Source organism: Carlito syrichta, unplaced genomic scaffold, assembly GCF_000164805.1.
Source record: "Carlito syrichta isolate Samal-C Ts95f unplaced genomic scaffold, Tarsius_syrichta-2.0.1 Scaffold112228, whole genome shotgun sequence".
Classification (NCBI taxonomy): domain Eukaryota; kingdom Metazoa; phylum Chordata; class Mammalia; order Primates; family Tarsiidae; genus Carlito; species Carlito syrichta.
Window position 1 is genome coordinate 790,681 of NW_007056324.1, and position 26,469 is coordinate 817,149.

Below are 26,469 nucleotides of genomic sequence, written 5' to 3' on the forward strand. Positions count from 1 at the left end.
TGGAATATTTTTCCATTTGTTTGTGTCTTCTTTGATTTCTTTGAACAGTGTTTTGTAGTTTTCATTGTAATGGTTTTTCACTTCCCTGGTTAGGAAGATACCAAGGTATTTCATTTTTTGTGTGGCTATTGTGAGTGAGAGTGTGCTTTTTATTTGGTTCTCTGCCTGTTTGTTGTTGGTGTATAAAAATATGACTGTCTTTTGCACATTGATTTTGTACCCTTAAATTTTGCCAAAGTCTTTTATCAGTGCAAGCAGGTTTTTGACAGATTCCCTTAGGTTTTCAAGGTATAGAATCATATTGTCTACAAAGAGGGATAGCTTAGTTTCCTCTTTTCCTATTTGGATACCCCTGATTTCCTTCTCTTGCCTGATTGCCCTAGCTAGGACTTCCTATACTATGGTTGAACAGGAGGGAGTTACAGTGGGCACCCTTTTCTTTCTTGACTGGTTCAGTGATAGTGGGTATCAGAATTTGTAACCATTAGTTTGACTAAAGTTGATATGAACACCATAGTATGAGCAGCTTTCTATGTTAATAAATATCCCCTAACTGGGCACAGTGGCTCACACCTGTAATTCCAGCACTTTGGGAGGCTGAGGCGAGAGGATTGCTTGAGCCCATGGGTTTGAGACCAGCCTGAGCAACTTGGTGAGACCTCGTTTCTTTAAAAAAAAAAAAGTCCAAGGCGGGCTCTGTGGCTCAGCCTGTAATCCCGTTCCTTTGGGAGACTGAGGTGAGTGGATTGCCTGAGCCCACAGGTTCGAGACCCACCCAGGCAACTTGGTGAGACCTTATCTCTACAATAAATAAAAAAATTAGCCGGGCGTGGTAGCACGCACCTGTAGTTCCAGCTACTTGGAAGACTGAGGCGGAAGTATCGCCAGAGCCCAGCAGGTTGAGGCTGTGGTGGCCGGGAGCGGCCACTGCACTCCAGTCTGGGTGACATAGTGAGACTCCAACTCAAATAAAATAAAATAAAATCCTCTTGTCTTTTTTTTTTTTTTTTTACAATTTTTATGGTTTTATTTAAACACAAAACGTGCACGTGAGTTGTTTATTCATTTTCTTTGCTATGCAGTCTGGCATTAGGATTGGTGACTCTGATGGCCAACTGGGCTGCTCTTTTTACGATGGGTTTGCGGTTCTTGGAGGAAACGTTATGAGCAATCTCAGCACAGTGAGATTTGTTGCACATCAGCAGCACTTCCAGCTCCTTGACATGGTGGACCGGGAACTTCCGGAAGCCACTGGGCAGCATGTGCCTCCTGTCATTCTTAAAATTCTTAAAATTTTATATGAACTCATTGTGTGACTATACCCAATCTCTTGTGGTCTTTAACTAGTTTGTAAATGCTGCACAGTAGTTAAAACTGTTCACTCATTATTTCCTTAGCATAAATTCCTAAAATTGGAATTATAGGTTATACATATTTTTTGGGTTTTTTTTTGGGGGGGGGTTGTGTTTTTGAGTCTGGAGTGCCAAGACACACTCATGGCTATCCCAGTGTTGACCTGCTGGTCTCCGGCAATCCTTCCGCCTTAGCCTTCCAAGTAGTGGGAACTACAGGCACATACTACCATGCCCAGCTAATTTTTGATTTTTTTATTGTAGAATTGAGGTGTTACCAAGTTGCCCTGGCTGGTCTCGGACCTGACGGCTCAGGCAATCCACTTGCCTTGGCCTCCCAAAAAGCTGGGAATTCAGGCTGAATCACCGAACCCCGCCATTTATTTTTTGATACATAGTGTCTGAGCATTTTCTGTTGTATTTCTTGGTCTTTACACTCTCCTTTGGTCCTCCTCACTTTTTCAGTTTGGGATAGGGAATAGATTTCTCTGCTTTTTTTTTTTTTGAGTTGGAGTCTCACTCTGTCGCCCAGACTGGAGTACAGTGGCCGCTCTCAGCCACTGCAGCCTCGACCTGCTGGGCTCCAACGATCCTTCTGCCCCAGCCTTCCAAGTAGCCGGAATTACAGGCATGTGCTACCACGCCCGGCTGATTTTTTGATTTATTGTAGAGATGAGGTCTCGCCTGCCCAGGCGAGTCTCGAACCCGCGGGCTCAGGCAGTCCACTCACCTCAGCCTCCCAAAGGCCCAGGATTACAGGCTGAGCCACCAAGCCCAGCTTTTTCCCCAACTTTTAACAGATTTAGGCTGTCCACCTGTGTTTTACTGGCTGACTGCAATAAAGTTTATCTTGATGTCTATGTGACCTGCATGGATTTGCTTTTCTTTCTTTCCTGGGCTCCAGTCTAAAACACCTCGAGTTTTAGCAACTTTGTGAGGCTCCCCCCTCCTTTTTTTTAAGCCACCTTGGTCTTTGCATACACTCATTTATTCGTGTCTAGATGCACATACATAAATGTAGAGATGAGCCAGGCTCATTGGCTCAGCCTGTAATCCCAGCGCTTTGGGAGGCTGAGGTGAATGGATTGCCTGAGCCTGTGGGTTCAAGACCCGCCTGGGCAGGTGAGACCTCATCTCTACAATAAAAAATAAATAAATAAAAAATCAGCCGGGCGTGGTAGCGCGCATCTGTAGTTCCAGCTACTGGAAGACTGAGGCGGAAGGATCGCCGGAGCCCAGCAGGTCGAGGCTGTGTGGCCGGGAGCAGCCACTGCACTCCAGTCTGGGCGACTGAGTGAGACTCCAACTCAATAAATAAATAAATAAATAAATGTAGAGATGTATTCACTAATTTTACATCTTCTGAAGCAACAGCCTTTGGTTTCTTCCCCCACCCCCCCCCCCCCACTCTATCCTAGAATGTAAGCTCCGGGGAGCCTGAGCCTCAAGCTTACCTTGCTGTGCTGCTGGTTTCTGGCAGGGCTCCCAGTAGGTTAATGTGGAGCAGCCCCATTCCGGGAAATGTTACAGGAGCAGTATGATGCCTTGGCCCCCTGTCAGAAAACTTGGGAAGAGATTCTGTGGCAGCTCATCCACATTTTTGTCTCGTCCAGTGAAGAAACAGGAAGGCTCTGTCCTCCGTATGGCACTTTGTCATTCATTTGCAGGATGAGGGTAAGGTTGGGGGTCAACTCTTAGTTTCCTGAAACGTCTGCAGTTCCAGCTGACCTCAGTTTTACCATCTCCCTCATATCAGATGTTTTTTATCCAGTGTAGAAACCTATGTTACCCCCTGCAAAACTAAACAAACATTAGAATAATAAGGTACTACTATTAGCTGTCATTTATTAAAGTACCTGTTTTATACCAACCCCTTGTGCTAGACACTGTGTTTTACTAGAGCTGTTAGCAACCCTATGGGATAGATTATGTTATCCAAATTTTATGAGTAAGAAGCAAGATTCAGAAGGGTTAAGTGACTTGGGCAAGATCACACAGCTAATAGATAACCAATCTGGAATTCTAACCTAGAGCTTTCCCAATTCCAACAAAACCGGAGAGGTCAGACTTAGGACTTTCTTGGACATTAATAGATGAAACCTTTTCTCCTTACCCTTTCTGGGTGGCAGAAATGGAACCTTGTTTTAAGACAGAGGAGTGTACTGAAATCATTCTTAAATTTTTAGCCAACCCTCAGGTCCATTGGAGAAACTCAGGTCTTTTCAGGTTGCGGTTCAGACACTTAAGTCTTACGAAACTCACTGCTCTCTGCATTACAGAGCAGAATCTTTAGATTAGTGCTCAAACTTCAGTGTACCTAGGGGTCTTGGTAAACTACAGATTCTGATTTATGTCACTTTTACCGATAAGGTCTTGTTCCATCTTCAGGCTGGAGTGCAGTGGTGTGATCATAGTTTACTGCAGCTTACTGGGCTCAAGCAGTCCTCCTACCTCAACCTCACAAGTAGCTAAGACTACAGGCGCATACCACCATACCTGACTAATTTAACAAAATTTTTTGTAGAGGCAGGATCTTGCTATGTTGACCAGATTTGTCGTGAACTCCTGGCCTCAGCCAAATCCTCCTACCTTATCCTCTCGAAGCACTGAGATTATAGGTGTGAGCCACTATGCTTGGCCCATTATCGTTGACTATCGTCACCCTACTGTGCAATATAGAACAGCAGAACTTATTCCTCCTGTCTAACTGTGACTTTGTACTCATTGACCACCCTCTCCCCACCCTGTCTCCCTAGTCTCTCAGGTCTCTGGTAGCCACTATTTTACTTCCTACTTCCATGAGATCACCTTTTTTTAAGGTTCCATTTATAAGTGAGGTCGTGCAATATTCTTTATTTGGCTTATGTCACTTAACGTAATGTCCTCTAAGGTATTCATCTTGTCATAAATGACAGAATTTCATTCTTTTTTATGGCTGAATAATCCATTGTGTAGCTATACCACATTTTAAAAATTGCTCATTCATGAACACTTAAGTTTAATTCTGTATCTTGATTATTGTGAATAGTGCTACAATAAATATGCAAATTTAAATTTTCTAATGGAGGAGTTCTAGGGTAAAACGCAGAGTGTGTGTGTGTGTTTTAAAGAATTTTAATGAAAATTCTCCAGGTTATTTCATATAATCAGTTTGGAAATCACTGATCTGGAAACTAGCGTTTTATGGATGCGTTGTCTCACATAGCACAGCCATGTGAGTAGGCAATTAATTTTGCTTCAGTAAACATTTTGAGAGTCATCTGGCTAGTGATTGTTTGTCTAAAAGGATAAGAAACCTATTTACATTAAAAGGACTAGTTCACAGGCTTGGTGGCTCAGCCTGTAATCCCATGCTTTGGGAGGCCAAGGTGAGTGAATTACCTGAGCCCATGGGTTCAAGACCCACCCGGGCAACTTGGCGAGACCTCATCTCTACAATAAATAATAAAAAAAAAATCAGCTGGCCGTGGTAGCGCGTACATATAATTCCAGCTGCTCAGAAGGCTGAGGCGGAAGGATCACTGGAGCCCAGCAGGTTGAGGCTGTGGTGGCCGAAAGTGGCCACTGCACTCCAGTCTGGGAGACTGAGTAAGACTTCAACTCAAAAAAAAAAAAAAAGGACTAGTTCATAAACTGCAACAACAGGAAGTATCCCTACATCTCAGAAGGAAATAGAACCTGGAATTGGAAAGCTACTAGGAGCCAAGGATGTCTGTGATTCCTCTTATGTTTACGTCTCTGAGGACTGACTTTGGTAGAAAATGGCCACCCAGGCAGTTTGGTCTAGTGCCACCTTTGGACTGGTTCTCCCTGAGCCAGGAGCTCCCCATAGACTGTACTTTGTGATGAGAGGAGGGGAGTGGGGAGGTCTAGACTTTTATCAAATAAACAGTTACAGAGCCTCACCCTCACAAGGATGTGGGAACCTCCTAAAGTTGTTGGGCAGATGCCCTGAAAGGTGACACTGCAAGTGCTAAGTAGTTGCTGGAGCAAGATTATGGAACCAAATAAGATCAATCCTCTGCTCTTAGAATTGGGAGTTATTAGTTTAATAGGGAAGACAGATAAGTAAGTGGTGAGATATGGTCTAAGTGGGTAAAGGGGTATCTTGGGATCCTACAAGAGGGCACCTAGTCAGCCTGGACATTTAGAGAATATTCCAGGAAGACATGTCTGAACTGGATCATGAAATATTAAGTTCATGTTGACCAAATAAAGTAGAAGAAAGCATTTCTGGCATTGTGAACAGTGTGAGCATAAAATAAAATTATTATATTTCATTGAAGAATCTTGTATGATAAATATAAGCAGTTATTTCTGGAGCTTGCAGTTAATGGCTGGACGTGCAGATAGAGAGGGGCTGGATTGCCATTCTAAGGATCTTGGATTTAGGTGAAAGGGAGAGTTTGTTTTTGTTTTTGTTTTGAATCAGAGTCTCACTCGGTCACCCAAGTTGGAGTGAGTGGCACACTCACAGCCACTGTAGTCTTGACCCGCTGGGCTCAGGTGATCCTTCCGCCTCAGCCTGGAACTATAGGCACGTGCCACCACACCCAGCTAATTTTTTTATTTATTGTAGAGATGAGGTCTCACCAAGTTGCCCAGGCTGCTCTTGAACCTGTGGTCTCAGGCAGTCCTCTCACCTCGGCCTCCCAAAGTGCTGGGAGTATAGTCATGAGCCACCACGCCTGGCCCATTGTATGTTTTTTAATTGGAGACTAGCATTAGATGATTTCCATTTTTAGGAAGATGAATGTGCTTATAGAGAATAATTTTGATGGTGGCCTTGCCTGAAGGCATGGAGACCAGTTGCAGTCATCCAGAGGAAAGGTAATGATAGGAAGCAGAGGAAGGAGCCAGCTGTTAGAATATTTAGGGCTAGGCACAGTGTCTCATGCCTGTAATCCCAACACTTTGGGAGGCTAAGGCAAGTGAACTGCTTTTTTCAAGACCAACCTTGGCTACATAACAAGACCCCAATCTCTACAAAAACATTTTAAAAAATTAACTGGATGTGGTGGCATGTGCCTATAGTCCTGTAGCTACTCTTGTGTGACAAGGCAGAGATAATGGTGGCATTAGAGAAATGAGCAATTTGAGGAGTATGATAATTGGTTTTGGACACATTGAGTTTTTGTTTTGTTTTTTGAGTTGGGGTCTCTTACTCTGTCACCTAGACTGGAATGCAATGGCACGCTGCTCATAGCCTCTGCAGCCTCAACTTATTGGCTCAGGTGATCCTTCCACCTCAGCCTTCCAGGTAGCTGGAACTACAGGCATGCACCACCATGCCTGGCTAAATTTTTTTTTCTTTTGGATTGGAGCCTCACTCTGTCACCCAGGCTGGAGTGCAGTGATACTTTCCCAGCCACGACTGCCTCGACCTGCTGGGCTCAGGCGATCCTTCCACCTCAGCCTTCCAAGTAGCCGAAACTACAGGCGTGCACTACCATGCCCAGCTAATTTTTTGATTTATTGTAGAGATGAGGTCTCACCATGTTGCCTAGGCTGGTCTCGGAACCGTGGACTCAGGCAGTCCTCTCGCCTTGGCCTCCCAAAGTGCTGCGATTATAGGCTTGAGCCACTGCACCTGGCCTAATTTTTTGATTTATTGTTGAGATGTGGTCTCGCCATGTTGCTCAGGCTGGTCTTGAACCCCTAAGCTCAGGGAATCCTCTCACCTCTGCCTCCCAAAGTGCTGGGATTACAGACGTGAGTCACCGTGCATTGAGCTTAAAATACCTTTGGGATATATTGACAGTGGTACCTGTCAGTCAGGGAAACTGCTGCTCTCAGGTAGTTTGAGAGTGGTTGTCCTCCCCCAACTCCTACTCAACCTATCTGGTACTGTTGTTCTGGCTACTTCTCCTTTCCTCTCTCTTTGTCTCTGTCTCCATAAATAGATACATACATACATGCATGTGTGCATGCATGCATGTTAGTTTGTTTGAGACTAGCTCTTGCTGTTTTGCCTAAGCTGGGCTCAAACTCATAATTCTCTTGCCCCACAGACATGTGCTACTTCCTTTTTATATTTAAATTTAAGATTCAATTTAGTTCCTCCTTTCATGGATCTCCTTCTTTGCAAGGAGGTTTATATAAAGGTTTGACATGGTTTGGCTTTACCATGAGAATTGCTGACAGGATTTTAATAAAACTTCCTAGGCTAAAAGGTATACAAAGGTAGAAATTATTTCTCTCCTGTCAATGGTTGTGTTCCAGCCAGGCTCGGTGGCTCAGCCTGTAATCCCATGCCTTGGGAGGCTGAGGTGAGTGGATTGCCCGAGCCCATGGGTTCGAGACCCGCCTGGGCAACTTGGTGAGACCTCATCTCTACAATAAATCAAAAAATTAGCCGGGTGTGGTAGCGCGCGCCTATAGTTCCAGTTACTTGAAAGGCTGAGGTGGAGAGATCCCTGGAGCCCAGCAGGTCGAGGCTGCGGTGGCCAGGAGCGGCCACTGCACTCCAGTCTGGGTGACAGAGTGAGACTCCAACTCAAAAAAAAATAGTTGTGTTCGTAGTACCTGGAACAATTCTGACAAGTGAATGAAGGAATGAACCGTTGAATCTCATGAAGAGTTTAGTAGAGTCTGTCAGCAATGTCCTTTCACTGAGACTGATCTTTTCCACAGAGCATCTCTTTGACTTGAATCTTGGAGGGTAAAGAGGTAAAAGAGAGCCCTTCCAGGCAGAGGCAGAGGAACAAAGGCCTGGAGGTGTAGAACTGAATGTGTGATGAGAGCAACTATGAGATATTAATAATTCTTACCTTGTCATCTGTCTCTAGTCATTCCAGAAAACCTAGTAATATTAATAGGTATGTTTATTAGTGACTGTGATGTGTTCTGGGTGTTTTGCTTTGTTTACAAGTTTCTGTGTGTGAGTGGGTAAGGATTATATATATAAAATAGGCCCAAACTGACAGAAAACTGTTTGGGTCTGACATTTTATGTCTGTAACCTAATACAAGGCCTCTTTGAAACCATTTGTGAATCCCAGGCAAAATTTAACTACTTCCTAACCTGTGCTCATGTAACATATTCTTTTTTTATTTTATTTTTTTATTTTTATTTTTTGAGTCAGAGTCTCACTGTGTTGCTCAGGCTAGAGTGCAGTGGCATGCTCACAGCCACCACCACAGCCTCAGCCTTCAAAGTAACTGGAATTATAGGCACGCGTCACCACACCAGGCTAATTTTTGGATTTATTGTAGAGATCTCGCCAAGTTGCCCAGGCTGGTCTCAAACCTGTGGGCTCAGGCAGTCCTCCCACCTCAGCCTCCCATAGTGCTGGGATTATAGGCATGAGCTCATGCCTGGCCTCATGTAGCATAGTCTATCTAAAATTTCTGTAATATGATGTACTTATTTTTATGTCTCATTTGATTAGTAGCCCTGACCATGTCTTTAATAATTCCCACAGTTATAGCATATAGTAAACATTATTTAAATATTCGATGGAAAATTGAGCAAATGGATATTTGTACTCCACACTGGCCAATTAAATAGGAATTATACGGGCTCAGTGGCTCAGCCTGTAACCCCAGCACTTTGGGAGGCTGAGGTAAGTGGATTATCTGAGCCCCCGGGTTCGTGACCCGCCTGGGCAACTTGGCGAGACCTCATCTGTACAATAAATCAAAAAATCAGCCGGGCGTGGTAGCGCATGCCTGTAATTCCGGCTACTCGGAAGGCTGAGGCAGCAGGATTACCAGAGCCCAGCAGGTCGAGGCTGCGGTGGCCGGCAGCGGCCACTGCACTCCAGTCTGAGCGACAGAGTGAGACTCCAACTCAAAATAAGTGAATAAATAAATAAGAATTATATTCAGCTTCTGTATCCTTTTTCTTTTTTAGCTATTTGTAGTGGATGTTGAAACAAGCCAGATCACCAAGATCCCCATTCTGAAAGACCGGGAACCTGGAGGTGTGACCCAGCAGGGCTGTGGTATCCATGCCATCGAACTGAATCCATCTAGAACACTGTTAGCCACTGGAGGAGACAACCCTAACAGTCTTGCCATCTATCGACTGCCTACACTAGATCCTGTGTGTGTGGGAGATGTAAGTTTTCCCAGTAATTGTAGTTAGAGGAAGCTTGGTTTTTAAACAGAGCCCAGTAGTTAACATGGACTCTCCTCCCAGTAGCCCACTTAAGGAGGTGGTTTCCTCTGAATTTCTGCTGATTCTAGGATCTTGGGAGTGAAGTGTAGAGGTGGAGCTATCAGGGTGGGGACTTGCCTTAGTGCATAGTGTACGTCTAATACAGGGGCAAGCAGCATATCTTGGGCCAACAGCAATAGATTGCTATTTGAATCCATAGTGTTCACATATCTCCCACTGCCCATAGTCAGCAGAGTTTACTAAGTCATTCATTCAGCAGCCATTTATTTAGTCTTCTATGGGCAGACATTGTTTTAGACCCTGGGGACACACCAGTAGATGAAACAGATAAAGCCTCTGTCATTTTGAAGCCTGCTTTCTAGTGAAGGGTAACAAATAAACCATATCAACCAGTAAATGTGATAAGTGTCATGGAGAAGAGTAAAAGCAGGCTAAAGGGAAAGAGAGTAAGGTTTAGGATACTATTTCAGAGGACAGAGAAAGCTTCATTGATATGAAGATGTTTGAGCAGAGAGACTTAAAGGAAATCAGATTATAAACCTTGTAGATGTCTAGAGAAACAGAGTTCTAGACAGATAGATGATAGGACCCAAGGGTAGAAGGCCAGACACTATGTGTCTCCTGGGTATGTTTATTACCCGTGGTAGTGCCAGTTTCGTTCCAGCTTTGAGCCCCTTGAGATAAAATGTAAAGATTATGGGATGATGTCATATCTTGAGATCACCAGAGATCAAAGTTACAATTTTTTTTTTCTTGAGTCAGAGTCTTATTCTGTTGCCCAGGCTGGAGTGCAGTGGCATGATCGTGGCTCACTGCAGCCTTGACCTCTGGGCTCAAGCGTTCCTTCCTCCTCAGCCTCCCAAATAGCTGCTACTATAGGTGGAAGCCACCGCACCTGGCTAATTTTTAAAAAACTTTTTGTAGAGACAAGATCTTGCTATATTACCTAAGCTGGTCTCAAACTCTTGGGCTAAAGCAGTCCTCCCAAAGTGCTGGAATTACAAGTGTGAGCCATAGCACTTGGCCAGAGTTGTAATTTTTACAAAGATATTTTTAATCAGACTTAGATACTTCTCAGAAGAGTTTGTTGCAATCCTTAAATCCTTATTTTATTGATTTTTTTCTTTTTTTTTCCTCCCTGTACCTGTTACTCCCTCCCCTCCAAGGATGGACATAAGGACTGGATCTTTTCCATTGCATGGATCAACGACACCATGGCAGTATCTGGTAAAGTTGCCCTTTTGTAGGGAGCTTTCGGTGTAGTGAGGAGGGAGGTCTAGAGGTTGAAAAGGGATAGCAGTGTGATAGGAAATGGCCCGGTAAACAGAAAGATCATTGGTCAGGGGCCTGGAGATCTTGTTTCCAATATTAGCCCTTTCTCTGGCTTAACATGTGGCTTTGGATAAGTCATTACCCGTATATCTTAATTTCCTGGTCTGTAAAGTGGAGGTACTGACATACTTCATTTATTATTCATGACTGCTTTGTTCCAAAAAGCACGACGTGTGGACCTGGCACAGTGGCTCAAGCCTATAATCCCAGCACTTTGGGAGGCTGAAGCAAGAGTATTGTCTGAGCCTGCGGGTTAATGACCAGCCTGGGCAACATGGTGAGACCTCATCTCTTCAACAGATTAAAAAAAAATTAACTGGGCGTGGTAGCGTGTGCCTGTAGTTCCAGCTACTTGGAAGGCTGAGGTGGAAGAATCGCCTGACCCCAGCAGGTCAAGGCTGTGGTGGCTGTGAGTGTGCCACTGCATTCCAGCTTGGGCGACAATGAGTGAGACTCCAACTCAAAACAAAACAAAACTGTGTAGGGACCGGGCATGGTGGCTCAAGCCTATAATCCCAGCACTTTGGGAGGCCAAGGCAAGAGGATTGCCTGAGCCTGCTGGTTTGAGACCAGCCTGGGCAACATGACAAGATTTTGTCTCTACAATAAATCAAAAAATTAGCCGGGCATGATAGCGCGTGCCTGTAGTTCTGGCTACTTGAAAGACTGAGACGGAAGCATCTCCAGAGCCCAGCAGGTTGACACTGGGGTGGCCACAAGCACGCCACTGCACTTCAGCCTGGGCAACGAAGTGAGATTCCAACTCAAAAAAAAAGACAGGCCGGGCTCGGTGGCTCAACCTGTAATCCCAGCACTTTGGGAGGCCGAGGCGAGTGGATTGCCTGAGCCTGTGGGTTCGAGACCCGCCTGGGCAACTTGATGAGACCTCATCTCTACAACAAATCAAAAAATTAGCTGGGCATGGTAGCACACGCCTGTAGTTCCAGCTACTTGGAAGGCTGAGGCGGAAGGATCGCCAGAGCCCAGCAGGTCGAGGCTGTGGTGACCAGAAGCGGCCACTGCACTCCAGTCTGAGTGACAGAGTGAGACTCCAACTCAAAAAAAAAGAAAAGAAATTAACGTAGAAATACACAAATGCTTTCTGAGTATCCATAGTAGCCTAGAAAGCTGACTCAGAGTGCTAACCAGTTTTACTGGATACCCTTAAAAATACCATCCTCCTCCTTCCTGATTCTCAAGAAAAATAGTTATAAGGGACACTAAGGTAAGTACTTCACATATGACTAAGTGACAGTAAGTCTCTGGCTCAAAAAAAAAATTTAATTTGGCAGCCACATAAATACAGGGTTGGAGGAGGTAAGACTACAGACAGAGAAAATGTGAAAGAATTTTGGAGTAATTCAAGAGATAGATGATGAGCACTCAAACAGAGAAGTTAGAAAATAAATTGACCAAGTTAAAAGATATTTTAGAAAATAACATCAATGTGGCTAAATAACCTAAGAAGAATGAAGAGAGCTTAAGATGGGTCTTAGTTCTCTGACAATGTATCTGGGTAGATGATCGAAGGACTCACCAGTATAGGTCAATGGCAGGGGGGGATGAGCCTTGGAAGGGAGATGATTAGTTTGAATATTCTGATATATTCTGATTTTGAAGTGTAATGTTCAGGGTCTCGTGCTTATCATCAATTCTGAATATCAACACTGATTAACATGCTTTTTTTTTTTGAGTTGGAGTCTCACTCACAGCTACTACAGCCTCAACCCGCTGGGCTCAGGTGATCCTTCCGCCTTAGTCTTCCAAGTAGCTGGAACCACAGGCATGTGCCACCATGCCCGGCTAATTTTTTAATTTATTGTGGAGACGAGGTCTTGCCAAGTTGCCCAGGCTGGTCTGGAACCCCTGGACTCAGGCAATCCTCTTGCCTCCGCCTCCCAAAGTGTTAAGATAACAGGCATGAGCCACTGCGTCTGGCTTAAATTAGTTCTTTAAATAATTTTTTCTTTCTATAGTGTAAAAGTAACACTTTCTTACTGTAAGAAAATTTAAAAATATAGATAGATAAGAAAGGGAATAAAAATGACCCACAATATCTCTACCCAGAAATAACTACTGTTGACATTTAAAAATATGTCCTGTTTATCTTTTTCAGAACATATTTTTTAGTTGGTTAATATGAGGTTGTTTAGTGGGTTGGATATATAGAACTCATTGTAAAATTCTTTCAACATTTCAGTATGCTTGAACGTTTGCATAATAAAACTTTGAGGGGGAAATGAGATTACACTGTATACAAAGTAATCTTCTGAATCACAATTATCTAATCTTGCTTTGAGTTTTAAATCTTTGAAAAACTTTTCAGTATCTGTAGGATGAAATACAAACTTCATAACAGAACATACAAAGCCCCTGCCCACCTCTCCAATTCTCTCATAGCTTTCATGCCTGCCCCCCATAATCCATCATAATGAACCTTGCACAGTACTCCAGATGTGCCTTCTCTCTCTGGCTGTTTCTAGATTTTTCCGGTGTTAGTTCATCACTGCTTTGATGAGTTCTCTCTGCTTTGAATTCCTGTCTACAACCTTATAGTGCAAAGAAATTGGATGATATTTCTCACATGAAGCATTTAGGAGTTTAGCAGTGTGGGAAAGGCACCTTCTTGTTCTCAAAGGAGAGTTGGCAAATAACTTTACTGGAAAAGAAATTGTAAGACATAATTTTTTTAGTGGTTCTTGATAGTCTGCTTTATGGCTGTAACATAGGCCTATGATTGAACATATAGATTGCTCTGATTAAAAATCTTTTTATATGAAACCGGGTATAGTAGCTCACGCCTATAATCCCAGCACTTTGGGAGGCTGAGACGAGAGGATTGCCTTAGGCCACAGGTTCAAGACCAGCCTGGACAACTTGGCGAGACCTTATCTCTACAGTGAATCAAGAAAAATTAGCCAGGCATGATGGCATGTGCCTATGGTTCCAGCTACTTGGAAGACTGAGGTGGAAGGATTGCCTGAGCCCAGTGGGTCGAGGCTGCAGTGGCTGTGAGCATGCCACTGCACTCCAGCCTGGGCAAGAGAGTGAGACTCCAACTCAAAAAAAAAAAAAAAATTAGCCGGATGTGGTGGTATGTGCCTGTGGTTTCAGCTACTTGGAAGCCTGAGGTGGGAGGATATCCTGAGCCCAGCAGGTCAAGGTTGTGGTAGCCATGGGTGTGCCGCTGCACTCCAGCCTGGGTGACGGTGAGACTTTGACTTTAAAATAAATAAATAAATAAATAAATTGGCTGGATACGGTGGCTCAAGTCTATAATCCTAGCACTTTGGGAGGCCGAGGCAAAAAGATTTCCTGAGCCCAGGGGTTCAAGACCATCCTGAGCAACTTGGCGAGACCTCACTCTACAATAAATCAAAAAATTAGCCGGGCGTGGTCGCACACACCTGTAGTTCCAGTACTTGGTAGGCTGAGGTGGAAGGATCACCTGAGCCCATCAGGTCAAGGCTGCGGTGGCTGTGAGTATGCTGCTGCATTCCAGCCTGGGTGACAGAGTAAGATCCAACTCCAAAAAAAAAAATTGTATATGGATATTATGATAGTAGATTCTTCCTAAGTGGGAATATAAATATTCAGAGTTTTGCTGTAGATTGCTCAGTTGTACTTTAAAAAGATGATACCATTTAGCTTACCACTGACAATGTACAAGGTCTGACAATTAAGTTCATGAACTTGCCACTGTGCACTTACGTTAGCAGCACTGAACAAACAACTCAGAAAGGTTTCCTAACCTTGATATATCAGTGTCTCACAGCTGTGTTAATGTCAATGTGTGGTAGTGTTTTGCTGAGTGTGAGAATGTTGGAGCTTGAATTAGAGCAATGAACAAACATTCAATTTGTTAAACTTGGCAAGAGTGGAAATTAAATCAGGGACATATTAGTCCAAGTTTATGGGGATAATGCCATGAAGAAAACAGTAGTGTACAAATGGATTATACATTTTTCTGAGGGGAGAGAAAGCATCACTGATGAAGAGAGCTCAGGATGGCCAGTAACAAGCAGAACTGATGAAAACATTTCAATAATTCATCGAATTTTACGTCAAAATCGTCATCTGACTCTGAGAAGCATAGCAGACCAAATAAACATCGATAGAGAAACAGTTAGGAAAATCGTAACTGAAAATCTTGGCATGAGAAATGTATGTGCACAAATGGTCCTGAAGGAGATCTTGCATCACGACAGTGTACCAGCTCACACAATACTGTCTGTGAGGGAATTTTTAGCCAGTAAACAAATAACTGTGTTGGAACACCCTCCCTACTCACTTGATCTGGCCCCCCAATGACTTTTTTCTTTACCCGAAGATAAAGGAAATATTGAAAGGAGGACATTTTGATGACATTCAAGACATCAAGGGTAATATGATGACAGCTCTGATGGCCATTCCAGAAAAAGAGTTCCAAAATTGCTTTGACGGGTGGACTAGGCTCTGGCATCGGTGCATAGCTTCTCAAGGGGAGTACTTCGAAGGTGACCATAGTACTGATATTCAGCAATGAGGTACGTAGCATTTTTCTAGGATGAGTTCACGAACTCAATTGTCAGACCTCGTATTTAGGGTTCTATCCAGAGAAAAGTGTTATTGGTTTTTAAAGTGCTTCATTAGTGTCTGCTAAGGAAAATTATCTTTTTATGCATTCATTGTGTATAGAACAGTCGTTCCTAATAAGAGATTGTGGCCCCTATGGGTCCATGGTCTTAAGCAAGCCCATGGACCTCCCTGAAACTGCAGAGTTTTTGTGTAATTCTCTAGAGAAAGGAGTCTGTAGCATTCCTAAGTCTCTCAAAGAGGTATAAGACTCAAAAGTTAAGAACGACTGGCTGGAAGCAGAGAGTTCTCAAGTGAAATTCTGACTCAAAAAAATTGCCACCAACCATGTTAAGCTTAAAGATTATATTTCTTTTTTTTTTTTTTTTGAGTAGGATTCTCACTCTTTCGCCCAGGCTGAAGTGCATTGGTATGCTCACGGCCACCACAGCCTCAACCTGCTGGGCTCAGGTATTCCTTCTGCCTAGGCTTCCAAGTAGCTGGAACCACAGACACACATCACCATGCCTGGCTAATTTTTTGATTTATTGTAGAGATGAGGTCTCATGAAGTTACCCGGGCTGGCTTTGAGCCCCTGTACTCAGGCAATTCTCTCACCTCTGCCTCCTAAAGTGCTGGGATTATAGGTGTGAGCCACCACACATGGCTTATCTCCTATACTTTAATTGAATTGTTCTCTTAGTGTGGCTATTAAAATGCCAACACTTGGGACTGTATTCCCAGCACTTTGGGAGGCTGAGGTGAGAGGATTGCCTGAGTCTAGGGTTTCGAGACCCACCTGGGCAACTTGGTGAGACCTCATCTCTACAATAAATCAACAAATTAGCCAGGCATGGTGGCGTGTGCCTGTGGTTCCAGCTACTTGGAAGGCTGAGCCGGAAGCATCACCTGAGCCCAACAGGTCCAGGCTACAGTGGCCGTGAGTGTGCCACTACACTTCAGCCTGGGCGACAGAGTGAGACTCTGACTCAAAAAAAAAAAAAAATCAGTACTGTGTTTAGGGCCTTGACAAAGCTTCAGTACATATGAGCATGATGCACAAACAGCTAGACTATATAAGCCCACTTTTGCTTCTGTGAGATTGTCGTATGGAGGATTGAGTATAACTGACATCTGTTGTCTCTCTACCCTTCAGGTTCACGTGATGGTTCTATGGGACTCTGGGAAGTGACAGATGATGTGTTGACCAAAAGTGATGCAAGGCACAATGTATCACGGGTTCCTATGTATGCACACATCACTCACAAGGCCTTAAAGGATATCCCCAAGGAGGACACAAACCCTGATAACTGCAAGGTCCGGGCCCTAGCCTTCAATAACAAGAACAAGGTATGAATTTGTTAAAGAACCCCTGAAGCCTGTTCTTCTTGCTTTTACCTTGTGGGATGCACTCCCCTTTCTCTTCCCCAAGTCAGTGCTTACTACATAGCTTGGTTCTGAGCCCACAGAGTATCTCTTAAATGCTAAAGTATGATGGTAAGAAATTTTAGATGAGGCTAAGAAACCCACCCCTTAGATTGATCTCTGCAGTATTTCTCTGGGTGGTCTATATTTGTGGGTCAGTCTCACAGTTTCCCCAGGGCCACACTAATTTGACTGTCTCATTTGCACATGCCTTTTCAGGTGCTGTGTTTTGGTCATGATCTTCATACTTGTCTCTAAAAGTAATCACTTTTTTTCTCTCTGGCTTTTGATTTCTTTTCTTTTTTTTTGAGTTGGAGTCTCACTCTGTCGCCCAGACTGGAGTGCAGTGGCCGCTCCCGGCCACCGCAGCCTGCACCTGCTGCGCTCCGGCAATCCTTCTGCCTCAGCCTTCCGAGTAACTGGAATTACAGGCGCGCACTACCACACCCAGCTAATTTTTTATTTATTGTAGTGATGAGGTCTCACCAAGTTGCCCAGGTGGGTCTCGAACCTGTGGGCTCAGGCAATCCACTCACCTCAGCCTCCCAAGGTGCGGGATTACGGGCTGAGCCACCGAGCCCAGCTTGATTTATTTTCATTCTTCACTGCCTCCTTTCCTTTCACATTGCCACCAAGTCTTACCTAATCATTGAGTCAGATCTCCAGATGCTGAGGTTTTAATAAAAGCAATGTCAGGACATAGACTTTTCCAAATTCTGAAACAGGCTATAATTTGAAGGGTAGTTCCTTAGGCTCCTGTCTCCCATCCATTATACCCTCCACTTACAGGAGTTCTCACACTGAGACTTAAAAAACTGCCCTTCATATGTGTGCTCTATTTTATTTTTATTTTTTTTAATTATTTTTTTTGAGTCGGAGACTCACTCTGTCACCCAGGCTGGAGTGCCGTGGTACGCTCATGGCCACCACAGCCTCGACCTACCAGGCTCAAGCAATCCTTCTGCCTCAGCCTCCCAAGTGACTGGAATTGCAGGTGCATGCCACCATGCCTGGCTAATTTTTTGATTTACTGTAGAGACACAGTCTTGTCAGGTTGCCCAGGCTGATCTTGAACCCCTGGACTCAGGCAATCCTCTCACCTCCGCTTCCCAAAGTGCTGGGATTATGGGTGTGAGCCACCATGCCTGGCCAATGTGCTCTAGTTTAACCATTCAACAGGATGTCATAGGAATCCTTGCATAGTAAGGACTTTTTGAACCTTGTGTGCCACTGTTATTACTGGGAGCCTCAGTTAATATACTGTCCAGCCCCATTCTGTAGGCTGAGGTGATAGTCTGATAATTAGTGGTACCTCTGCTGGTGGGGTAGGAGTAAAGGACCCCCCGACCTTCAAGGTATTCCCCTACTCACTATTGCATTGCTACAGTTTGAAATATAATCTGGTTTTTGTTGTCCTTGTAGGAATTGGGAGCAGTATCTTTGGATGGCTACTTTCATCTCTGGAAAGCTGAAAATACATTGGCTAAGGTGTGATGAACATGACTTGGTGACTTTACCTAATAATTCACCTTATGGTTAAAATACCAGTTCTCCCTGACTTCACATTCTTGTCTAAAATACCAATTCTCTAACGATCTGGGCATATTATTACGGGTACATGAAATTCTAAGACTGGCATGCCTGTCTGAAACAAGTATTTTAAAGCGATCTGAGGGGGTGATTCTTTCAGATTGCAAGGGCTTCCTAAGAGGCTTCTTTAACCAGTAGTCCAGTCTGCAGTGCATTTAAGTATTTGTGTAGAGATTATTGACTACTTGGCATGTTGTAAGGACAGGAAAACCTAAGTGTTAGGAGCCACCAGCAACTGAAAAATGAGTCAAATTTAAGATACATCATCTCAGAAATAATTGTGTAAAGTAATGAGAAAATAGACTTAATTTATAATACAGGTTAAGTATCCTTAATCCAAAATCCAAAACTTTTTGAATGCTGATGTGATGCCCCAAGTGGAAAAAATTATCTTTGGCTATATGTATAATGTAGATATGAAACATAAGTGAATTTCCTGTTTAGACTTGGGTTCCATCCCAAGTCTATATAGCTCTGCAAGTTTTAAAAAATCAAAAATCTGAAATATTTATGATCCCAAGCATTTCAGATAAGGCTCAACCTCCTTTGTATCTACAAGCAGCTTTTGCATTGAATGAAACCTACATGTGGATCATTTGCCTTCTTTTTCTCCCAGAGGCCTTTGCTGCTTGTTATTTTTGTGATAGGCTTTTTTTCAGAAGGAAGCAAGGCTCTAGGGCTCTAGGAATTATTGATTCCTTCATGTCACAGTAGCCTTTGAACTGCACCAACCTTGCATGATGTCCTGTGGATAGTATTCACCCACTGAGGATTTGCTAACTTAAAAGGATTCAGGTTAAGGCTGATTCTGGTTGTCTGGGATAAAGTCAGTCCTATGATTGTGCTTTCTATATTGTATAGTTCCCATTCAACTGGGATAGTGAACTGAGGGTTGCCAGAAATCACCCCTTTCTTTGAAGAGCAGTAAGAACGGCGGTGGGTTGGGACCTTGGCTTTAGCAACCTGGGGTGGTTACTCCTGGAAATAACCTGTAAGCCCTGGCCTTCCCCGCTACTTCTGATTATTTATTCCAGATTTACCTTTTCCCCTAACTTGTCCTATTCAGTCTACAGATCTTACTGTTTATTTCTACTGCATACTTAGAGTTGGAGTAGGGTGTTATTTCCTTAATCAGGGCTTGTCTTTGTCTCAGACTTTATGTGGCTTATGTGTAAGGGAAACTCACAGAGGTGGGAGTACCCAAGCAACACCCCTGTCTTATGCTCTCTGGTGATGCCGTGGGTGCATCTCTCCTCTCTCTATTTTCAGCTCCTCTCCACCAAACTGCCATATTGCCGTGAGAATGTGTGTCTAGCCTATGGTAGTGAATGGTCAGTGTATGCAGTGGGCTCCCAAGCTCATGTCTCCTTCTTGGATCCACGGCAGCCATCATACAACGTCAAGTCTGTCTGCTCCAGGGAGCGAGGCAGTGGTAAGAGTCCCAATGAGCCCCTCAGGCTTACAGCTGCATTGCATATGGATGTTAGCTTTCAGTTGTTTTGGTGGTTTTCAAACAAGTATGGCTCTGTATGGAACAAGTAGAAATGTTTTGTGACACCAGAGGTGCTCTTAAATACCTGCGTATGACAGCAGAGTTTCAAGCACCACAGACAAATGTGTAGCCATAGAAGCCTTTGGTAGATACTACCAGTTAGAGTATTGGTAGTTTCAGTGTTCTTTCAGGGAGCCCTACTTTCTAAACAGTGGTAATTTTTTTTTTTTTTTTGCTGTGAAATTCAAAAATTCAGTTTATGCTAAGGGATGATATGGTGGGGTAGGAGGAGGAAGAGTTTGTAAAGGGACTTGAGGAAACTTTTGGGGATGATGAATATGTTCGTTATTTTCATTGTAGTGATGGTGTCTTGGATATATACATGTGTCAAAAACTCAGATTGTATACTTTATGTGCAGTGTGTGACAATTTTATCTCAGTAAAGCTGAAGAAAATACTGAGTTTAGTTAAAACCGCTGGGTGAATTACGGTTCAGCCTTCAGTCTTTTATAGTACTTTTCTGTAAGAGCACCCTTATTGGAGAAAGGGGAAAAGATACTTATTATAGTGTACTTTTAAGGTTTCAATTTTTCTTTTCTTTTTTATTTTTGAGTTGGAGTCTCACTCTGTTGCCCAGGCTGGAGTGCAGTAGCACACTCATGGCCACCGTAGCCTTGACCTGCTGGTCTCAGGCAAATCTTCTACCTCAGCCTTCCAAGTAGCTGGAACCACAGGTGCGTGTCACAACGCCCGGCTAATCTTTTGGTTTATTGCAGAGAGTCTTACCAAGTTGCCCAGGCTGGTCTTTTTTTTTTTGAGTTGGAGTTTCACTCTGTCGCCCAGACTGGAGTGCAGTGGCCGCTCCTGGCCACCGCAGCCTCGACCTGCTGGGCTCCGGCGATCCTTCCGCCTCAGCCTTCCAAGTAGCTGGAACTACAGGCGTGTGCTACCACGCCCGGCTACAGGCTGGTCTTGAACCCCTGGACTCAGGCACTTCTCTTGCCTCCACCTCCCACACTGCTGGGATGACAGACGTGAGCCACTGCACCTGGCTCAATATATCTTTTTCTGACATCTCATTTTATCTTACCAAGAACCCTGTGGGAAGCAGATGGGAGAAGATAGTGTTAACCCCATTTAATAGATGAGACTGAGACCCAAAATGATTAAATAACTTACCCATGGCAAGCGTGGTGGCTCGTGCCACTTTGGGAGGCGGGAGAAGTGAAAGGATTATCTGAGCCCAGGGCTTCTAGACTAGGCTGGGCAGTTTGGCAAGACCTCGTCTCTACAATAAATCAAAAAAATTAGCCAGATGTGGTGCCACAGGCCTATGGTTCCAGCTACTTGAAAGGCTGAGCTGGAAGCATCACCTAAGCCCAGCAAGTCAAGGCTGCAGTAGCCATGAGTGTGCCACTGCATTCCAGACTGGGTGACAAAGTGAGACTCTGACTCAAAAATACATACATATGGCAACCCTCTTGGGTCCCCTCCTGCTCTGGGAGCTTTTTTCTTCTCTCAATAAATCCTGCTTTTAAAAAAAATGCATACATACATACATAACTTACCCAACATCACACAGCTTGATGGGAGAGCAGCCAGCTACCAGAATCAAGATCATCCAACTTAACAAAGTGCATTTCTTTTTTATCTCACTTTGTCCCCTTTCTTAGGTACAAATGCGGCTGTGAAGCTAGGCATGGTGGTGCATGTCTGTAATCCTAGCACTGGGATAGGGGGAGGTTGATGGACTGAAGCAAGAAAATGACTTGAGCCCAGGAGTTTGAGGCTGCAGTGAGCTCTGATCACACCACCACACTCTAGCCTGGGCAAAAGAGGGAGACACAACTTCTAAAAAAAACATAAATGTGGTTGTTATGCTGAGACAGTCTTAAAAGGCACAGTCTGGATTACAGTTTAGCTTCTTTCGAGTAGTGTTTATTCCCATGCAGATATTGCAAAAGTAGCTTTTATTTTGGACTTGTTTCTTTTTAACTATAGTTAAGATGTTCCCATTTTAGAACAAAGAATAATGCATATAATGAGAGCAGTAGAGAAAAGAATAAATAGATTTGACTGGAATGATGTGTACAATGAAAAGTTTTGAGATTTGGTTACTTTTAATGGGAGTAGCTTTTGTACCTAACAAGGAAATATGGGTTCCACAAATAGTTAGTGAGCCGTGATCACACCACTGCACTCCAGCTTGGGTGACAAACAGAGATATCACTCCTAAAAAAAATTAATTAAGCCAGGCTCGGTGGCTCAGCCTGTAATCCCGCGCCTTTGGGAAGCTGAGGTGAGTGGATTGCCTGAGCCCGCAGGTTTGAGACCCGCCTGGGCAACTTGGTGAGACCTCATCTCTACAATAAATCAAAAATCAGCCGGGTGTGGTAGCATGGGCCTGTAATTCCAGCTACTCCGAAGGCTGAGGCAGAAGGGTCGCCGGAGCCTAGCAGGTCGAGGCTGCGGTGACCGGGAGTGGCTACTGTACTTCAGTCTGGGCGACAGAGTGAGACTCCAACTCAAAAAAAAAAAATTTTAAATTTGGCTCTTTTGTGCCAAGAGAAATCTTCATATTCCTTGCACTTATCTGATCCCCAGATGCAGCAGATGTATATTCCCTCTGACCCGGAATGGTTAGGTGATTTATCTTAAATTCACTGTGAGTAAGAGACAGAATTCCTTTGGGTATTTAAATTCAGGGCTTTTTTTTTTTTTTTTTTGATTTATTGTAGAGATGAGGTCTCCCCAAGTTGCCCAGAGGAGTCTCGAACGCACGGGCTCAGGCAATTCACTCACCTCGGCCTCCCAAGGCACGGGATTACAGGCTGAGCCACCGAGCCCGGCTAAATTCAGGGCGCTTTTTTGCCACCCTCATAGCATGCTTATTACTTTTTCTTTTTTTTTTTTTTTTTTTTTGAGTCAGAATCACTCTTGCCCAGGCTGGACTGCAGTGGCACGCTCACAGCCACTGCAGCCTCAACCTGCTGGGCTCAGGCGATCCTTTTACTTCTGCTTTTCTTTTCTTTTTTTTTGAGTTGGAGTCTCACTCTGTCGCCCAGACTGAAGTGCAGTGATCTCTCCTGGCCACCGCAGCCTCAAACTGCTGGGCTCCGGCGATCCTTCTGTCTCAGCCTTCCAAGTAGCTGGAACTACAGGCATGCACTACCACACCCGGCTGATTTTTTGATTTATTGTAGAGGTGAGGTCTCGCTGCCCAGGTGGATCTCGAACCCGCGGGCTCAGGCAATGCACTCGCCTCAGCCTCCCAAAGGCGCGGGATTACAGGCTGAGCCACCGAGCCCGGCTTTACCTCTGCCTTTCAAGTAGCTGGAATTACAGGCTCATGCTACCACACTCAGCTTATTTTTTTGATTTATTGTAGAGACAAGGTCTCACCAAGTTGCCCAGGCTGATCTCGAACCCCTGAGCTCAGGCAATTCTCACCTCAGCCTCCCAAAGTGCTGGGATCACAGACTTGAGCCACCACACCCGGCCTCAATACTTCTTTTTTTGTTTTTGTTTTTGAGTCCGAGTCTCACTCTGTTGCCCAGGCTAGAGTGCAGTAGCATGCTCACGGCCACTGCAGCCTTGACCTTCTCGGCTCAGGCAATCCTTCCACCTCAGCCTTCCAGCCTTCCACCTGGAACCACAGGCACGTGCTACCATACCTGGCTAATTTTTTGATTTATTGTAGAGTTGAGGTCTTGCCAAGTTGCCAGGCTGGTCTTGAACCCCTGGGCTCAAACAATCCTCTCACCTCAGCTTCCCAAAGTGCTGGGATTACAGGCATGAGCCACCATGCCTGGCGACACTTAATACTTCTTACAGTGACTTCTTGCTGTGCCACGGTGGTAATTTTAGGTCAAATACAATGAGTTCTTACTGATGTAATAATTTATAAATGTACAGATTACCCTGAGTTGCAGTGTAGGTTGGAAATGTATAATGGAGAAGACCTCAAGTTATGAAATGTGACTTCACAGTGAGCTGAGAATAGGCAAGGAAATTCTAGGCACACCTGCGGCCTTTGACCAAAAGCATCACGGGAATCATCAGAAACCTGGCGCTTCTCTATAGCTTTTTAGGGGATTCCTGTTAGTGTGTGGATGGGCAGTCTAGAATCAAGGTGCTCTTTGTTTTTGTATGAGTTATGCTTGCCATTAGAAAAGCACTGTTTGACCGGGCACAGTGTCTCAAGTCTGTAATCCCAGCAATTTGGGAGACTGAGGTGAGAGGATTGCCAGATCCCAGGGGTTTGAGACCAGCCTGGGCAACTTGGTGAGGCCTCGTCTTTACAATAAATAAAAAATAATAATCTGGGTGTAGTAGCGTGAGCCTGTAGTTCCAGCTACTTGGAAAGCTGAGGCAGAAGGATCACCTGAGCCCAGCAGGTCGACACTGGGGTGGCCATGAGCATGCCACTGCACTCCAGCCTGGGAGACAGAGTGAGACTCTGACTCAAAAAAAAAAAAAGAAAGAAGAAGAAAAGCACTGTCTGATATTTGGGGGTACACTGCAAACTGAGTGTTGAAGAAATTCAGGCTAGCAGATGGTCAAGCATATACTCTCTCTTCTCATTGCCCTTTACTTTTCTCTCCATCAGGAATCCGGTCAGTGAGTTTCTACGAGCACATCATCACTGTGGGAACAGGGCAGGGCTCCCTGCTGTTCTATGACATCCGAGCTCAGAGATTTCTGGAAGAGAGACTCTCAGCTTGTAATGGGTCCAAGCCCAGACTAGCAGGGGAGAATCTGAAACTAACCACTGGCAAAGGCTGGCTGGTGAGTAAGCCTCTGCCTAACATGGCTGCTGGACAGTGACAGAAAAATTGTCTTCCCTCTACCTACCCACACTCTCTGGCACACCACCTGCACACATTTTTTCACTAGTAGGAGACACTCCTTGGAGCAGTAAAAGGCACTGCCTCCTGATTTGCTTTTGTGTCTCCATATTACCCAATGGACAACGGAGGCCCAGCAAAACACACTGATTGACCTATTCCCCCAAGTGATAATAGAGCAAAAAGGATAAGGAATCTCCCACTACAGCTGCCAATGAATTATTAAAGTGTTTGGTTTGCCTCCTGTGACTAGCTGCTGAGGTTAAGAAAAAAAGAGTTTGGTTTCAGCTGTCCTGAGATGACCTGAGCTTTGTGTGGCAATTCTTCAGACTGCTCGGTTCCTCTCTAATGTTTAGTTGGAAAAATAAGGCCCTGATTCCCCTGAATACCAATCTGACATGTACAGGACACTGTCCTCTTAAGGATACCAGAAAGCATTTCTATCCCTCCCTCCCCCTTTTCTTGCTCCAAAGCCTAGAGGTGCTAACATAGTCTCTTTCTCCTCCCGCAGAATCATGATGAAACCTGGAGGAATTACTTTTCGGACATTGATTTCTTCCCCAATGCTGTTTACACGCACTGTTATGACTCGTCTGGGACGAAACTCTTTGTGGCAGGAGGTCCCCTCCCTTCAGGTCTCCATGGAAACTATGCCGGGCTCTGGAGTTAATGACAATTAACTCTCTTCCAAAATGCAGAGATTTACACTAACTTCCATCCTCAGTTTCCTTGTTTCTTTTGATTTTTTTTTCCAATTGTGTGAGGCTTTCGTATTTTAGAGGGAACACCAAAGTTTGCCTATGGTTTAGGCACTTGATAAGAAGAAGCTCTGTACAGAAATCTGAAGGTTGTTGTTGTTGTTGTTTTTCTTTTTTCCCTTTTGGTAATCAGAATTTTGCTGTATTTTTTTCTTTCTGGGTTTTCAGCTGAACATTGTTCCTAATCCCTATTTGTATTTTTTCTTTAAGTGACACACACTTCCCCTCTATGGCTTCTTTAGACTGAAATAACACGGTCATTCTCACCCTTACTTCACTCTTGAGAGGTAGGGCTTCTTTATTATTATATGGTTGCTGTCAGACTTTCTGTGAAAGTTTGGGAGCCATGTATATGTGTGCGCGTGTGAACTTGTGTGCCTGTAGGTACTGTGTGTCACTGAAATTACCTGGAGTGAGGAGTACTTGTAACTTGAATATTTATAAAAGAAACAACTTTATTCACAGAGTCCAGCTTTGGGACTAGTCTGTAACTTGTTTTTTAAAAGTCTAACAACACTGATAATAGGAAGTAAGAACAAAGAAAACAAATCACCACTGAGGAATCCCTTTGCGTTAGATTGCAGGCTTCCTGGGTTCTCCCATGCCAGGACTCCGAAGTGATCCAGCCCTACTTGTCTTCCTACCTGTGTGTCCCTCAGGTGGGAAGGACCTGTCGCTTCTTCCTGATTTCCCATCTGCTTAGCCAGCAGCCACTCCCCTAAAACATCAGCATATCCATCCAGATGCAGCTCTTGAGGCTGCAGAAAGCTTTATGGGACCTGGTAAAGAGAATCCCCATCCCTCCCCTCTAGACCTTATCTGGTATTTCAGGGACCTGGAGCTGGATTTTTTTAAGTCTGCTAAGATTCACATACGTAGTCCCCTTGGCTTTGAGGAGAAACTTCTCCATTGCCATTCTTTTAATCTCCTGGTGGGTTTTGCTCTTATTTTCTAAGTCAGGTTCAGTCCAAGAGGGTGGGGGTAGGCAGGGGGGTTTA

At 44.3% G+C, this 26,469-nt stretch overlaps 1 protein-coding gene across 1 annotated transcript in view; it reads left to right on the plus strand.

Moving 5' to 3' along the window:
• Window positions 1-25,553, plus strand: part of DCAF12 (DDB1 and CUL4 associated factor 12) — a 43,490-nt gene extending 17,937 nt beyond the window's left edge. Inside the window, exons 3-9 of the mRNA XM_008070969.2 lie at window positions 9,207-9,413; window positions 10,640-10,700; window positions 16,516-16,709; window positions 18,207-18,272; window positions 19,644-19,806; window positions 24,476-24,654; window positions 25,225-25,553. Coding sequence (XP_008069160.1) covers window positions 9,207-9,413; window positions 10,640-10,700; window positions 16,516-16,709; window positions 18,207-18,272; window positions 19,644-19,806; window positions 24,476-24,654; window positions 25,225-25,383 — 1,029 coding nt within the window. The 3' untranslated portion in view covers window positions 25,384-25,553. The remainder of the gene's footprint in view (window positions 1-9,206; window positions 9,414-10,639; window positions 10,701-16,515; window positions 16,710-18,206; window positions 18,273-19,643; window positions 19,807-24,475; window positions 24,655-25,224) is intronic.
• The last annotated feature ends 916 nt before the right edge of the window (window positions 25,554-26,469 follow it).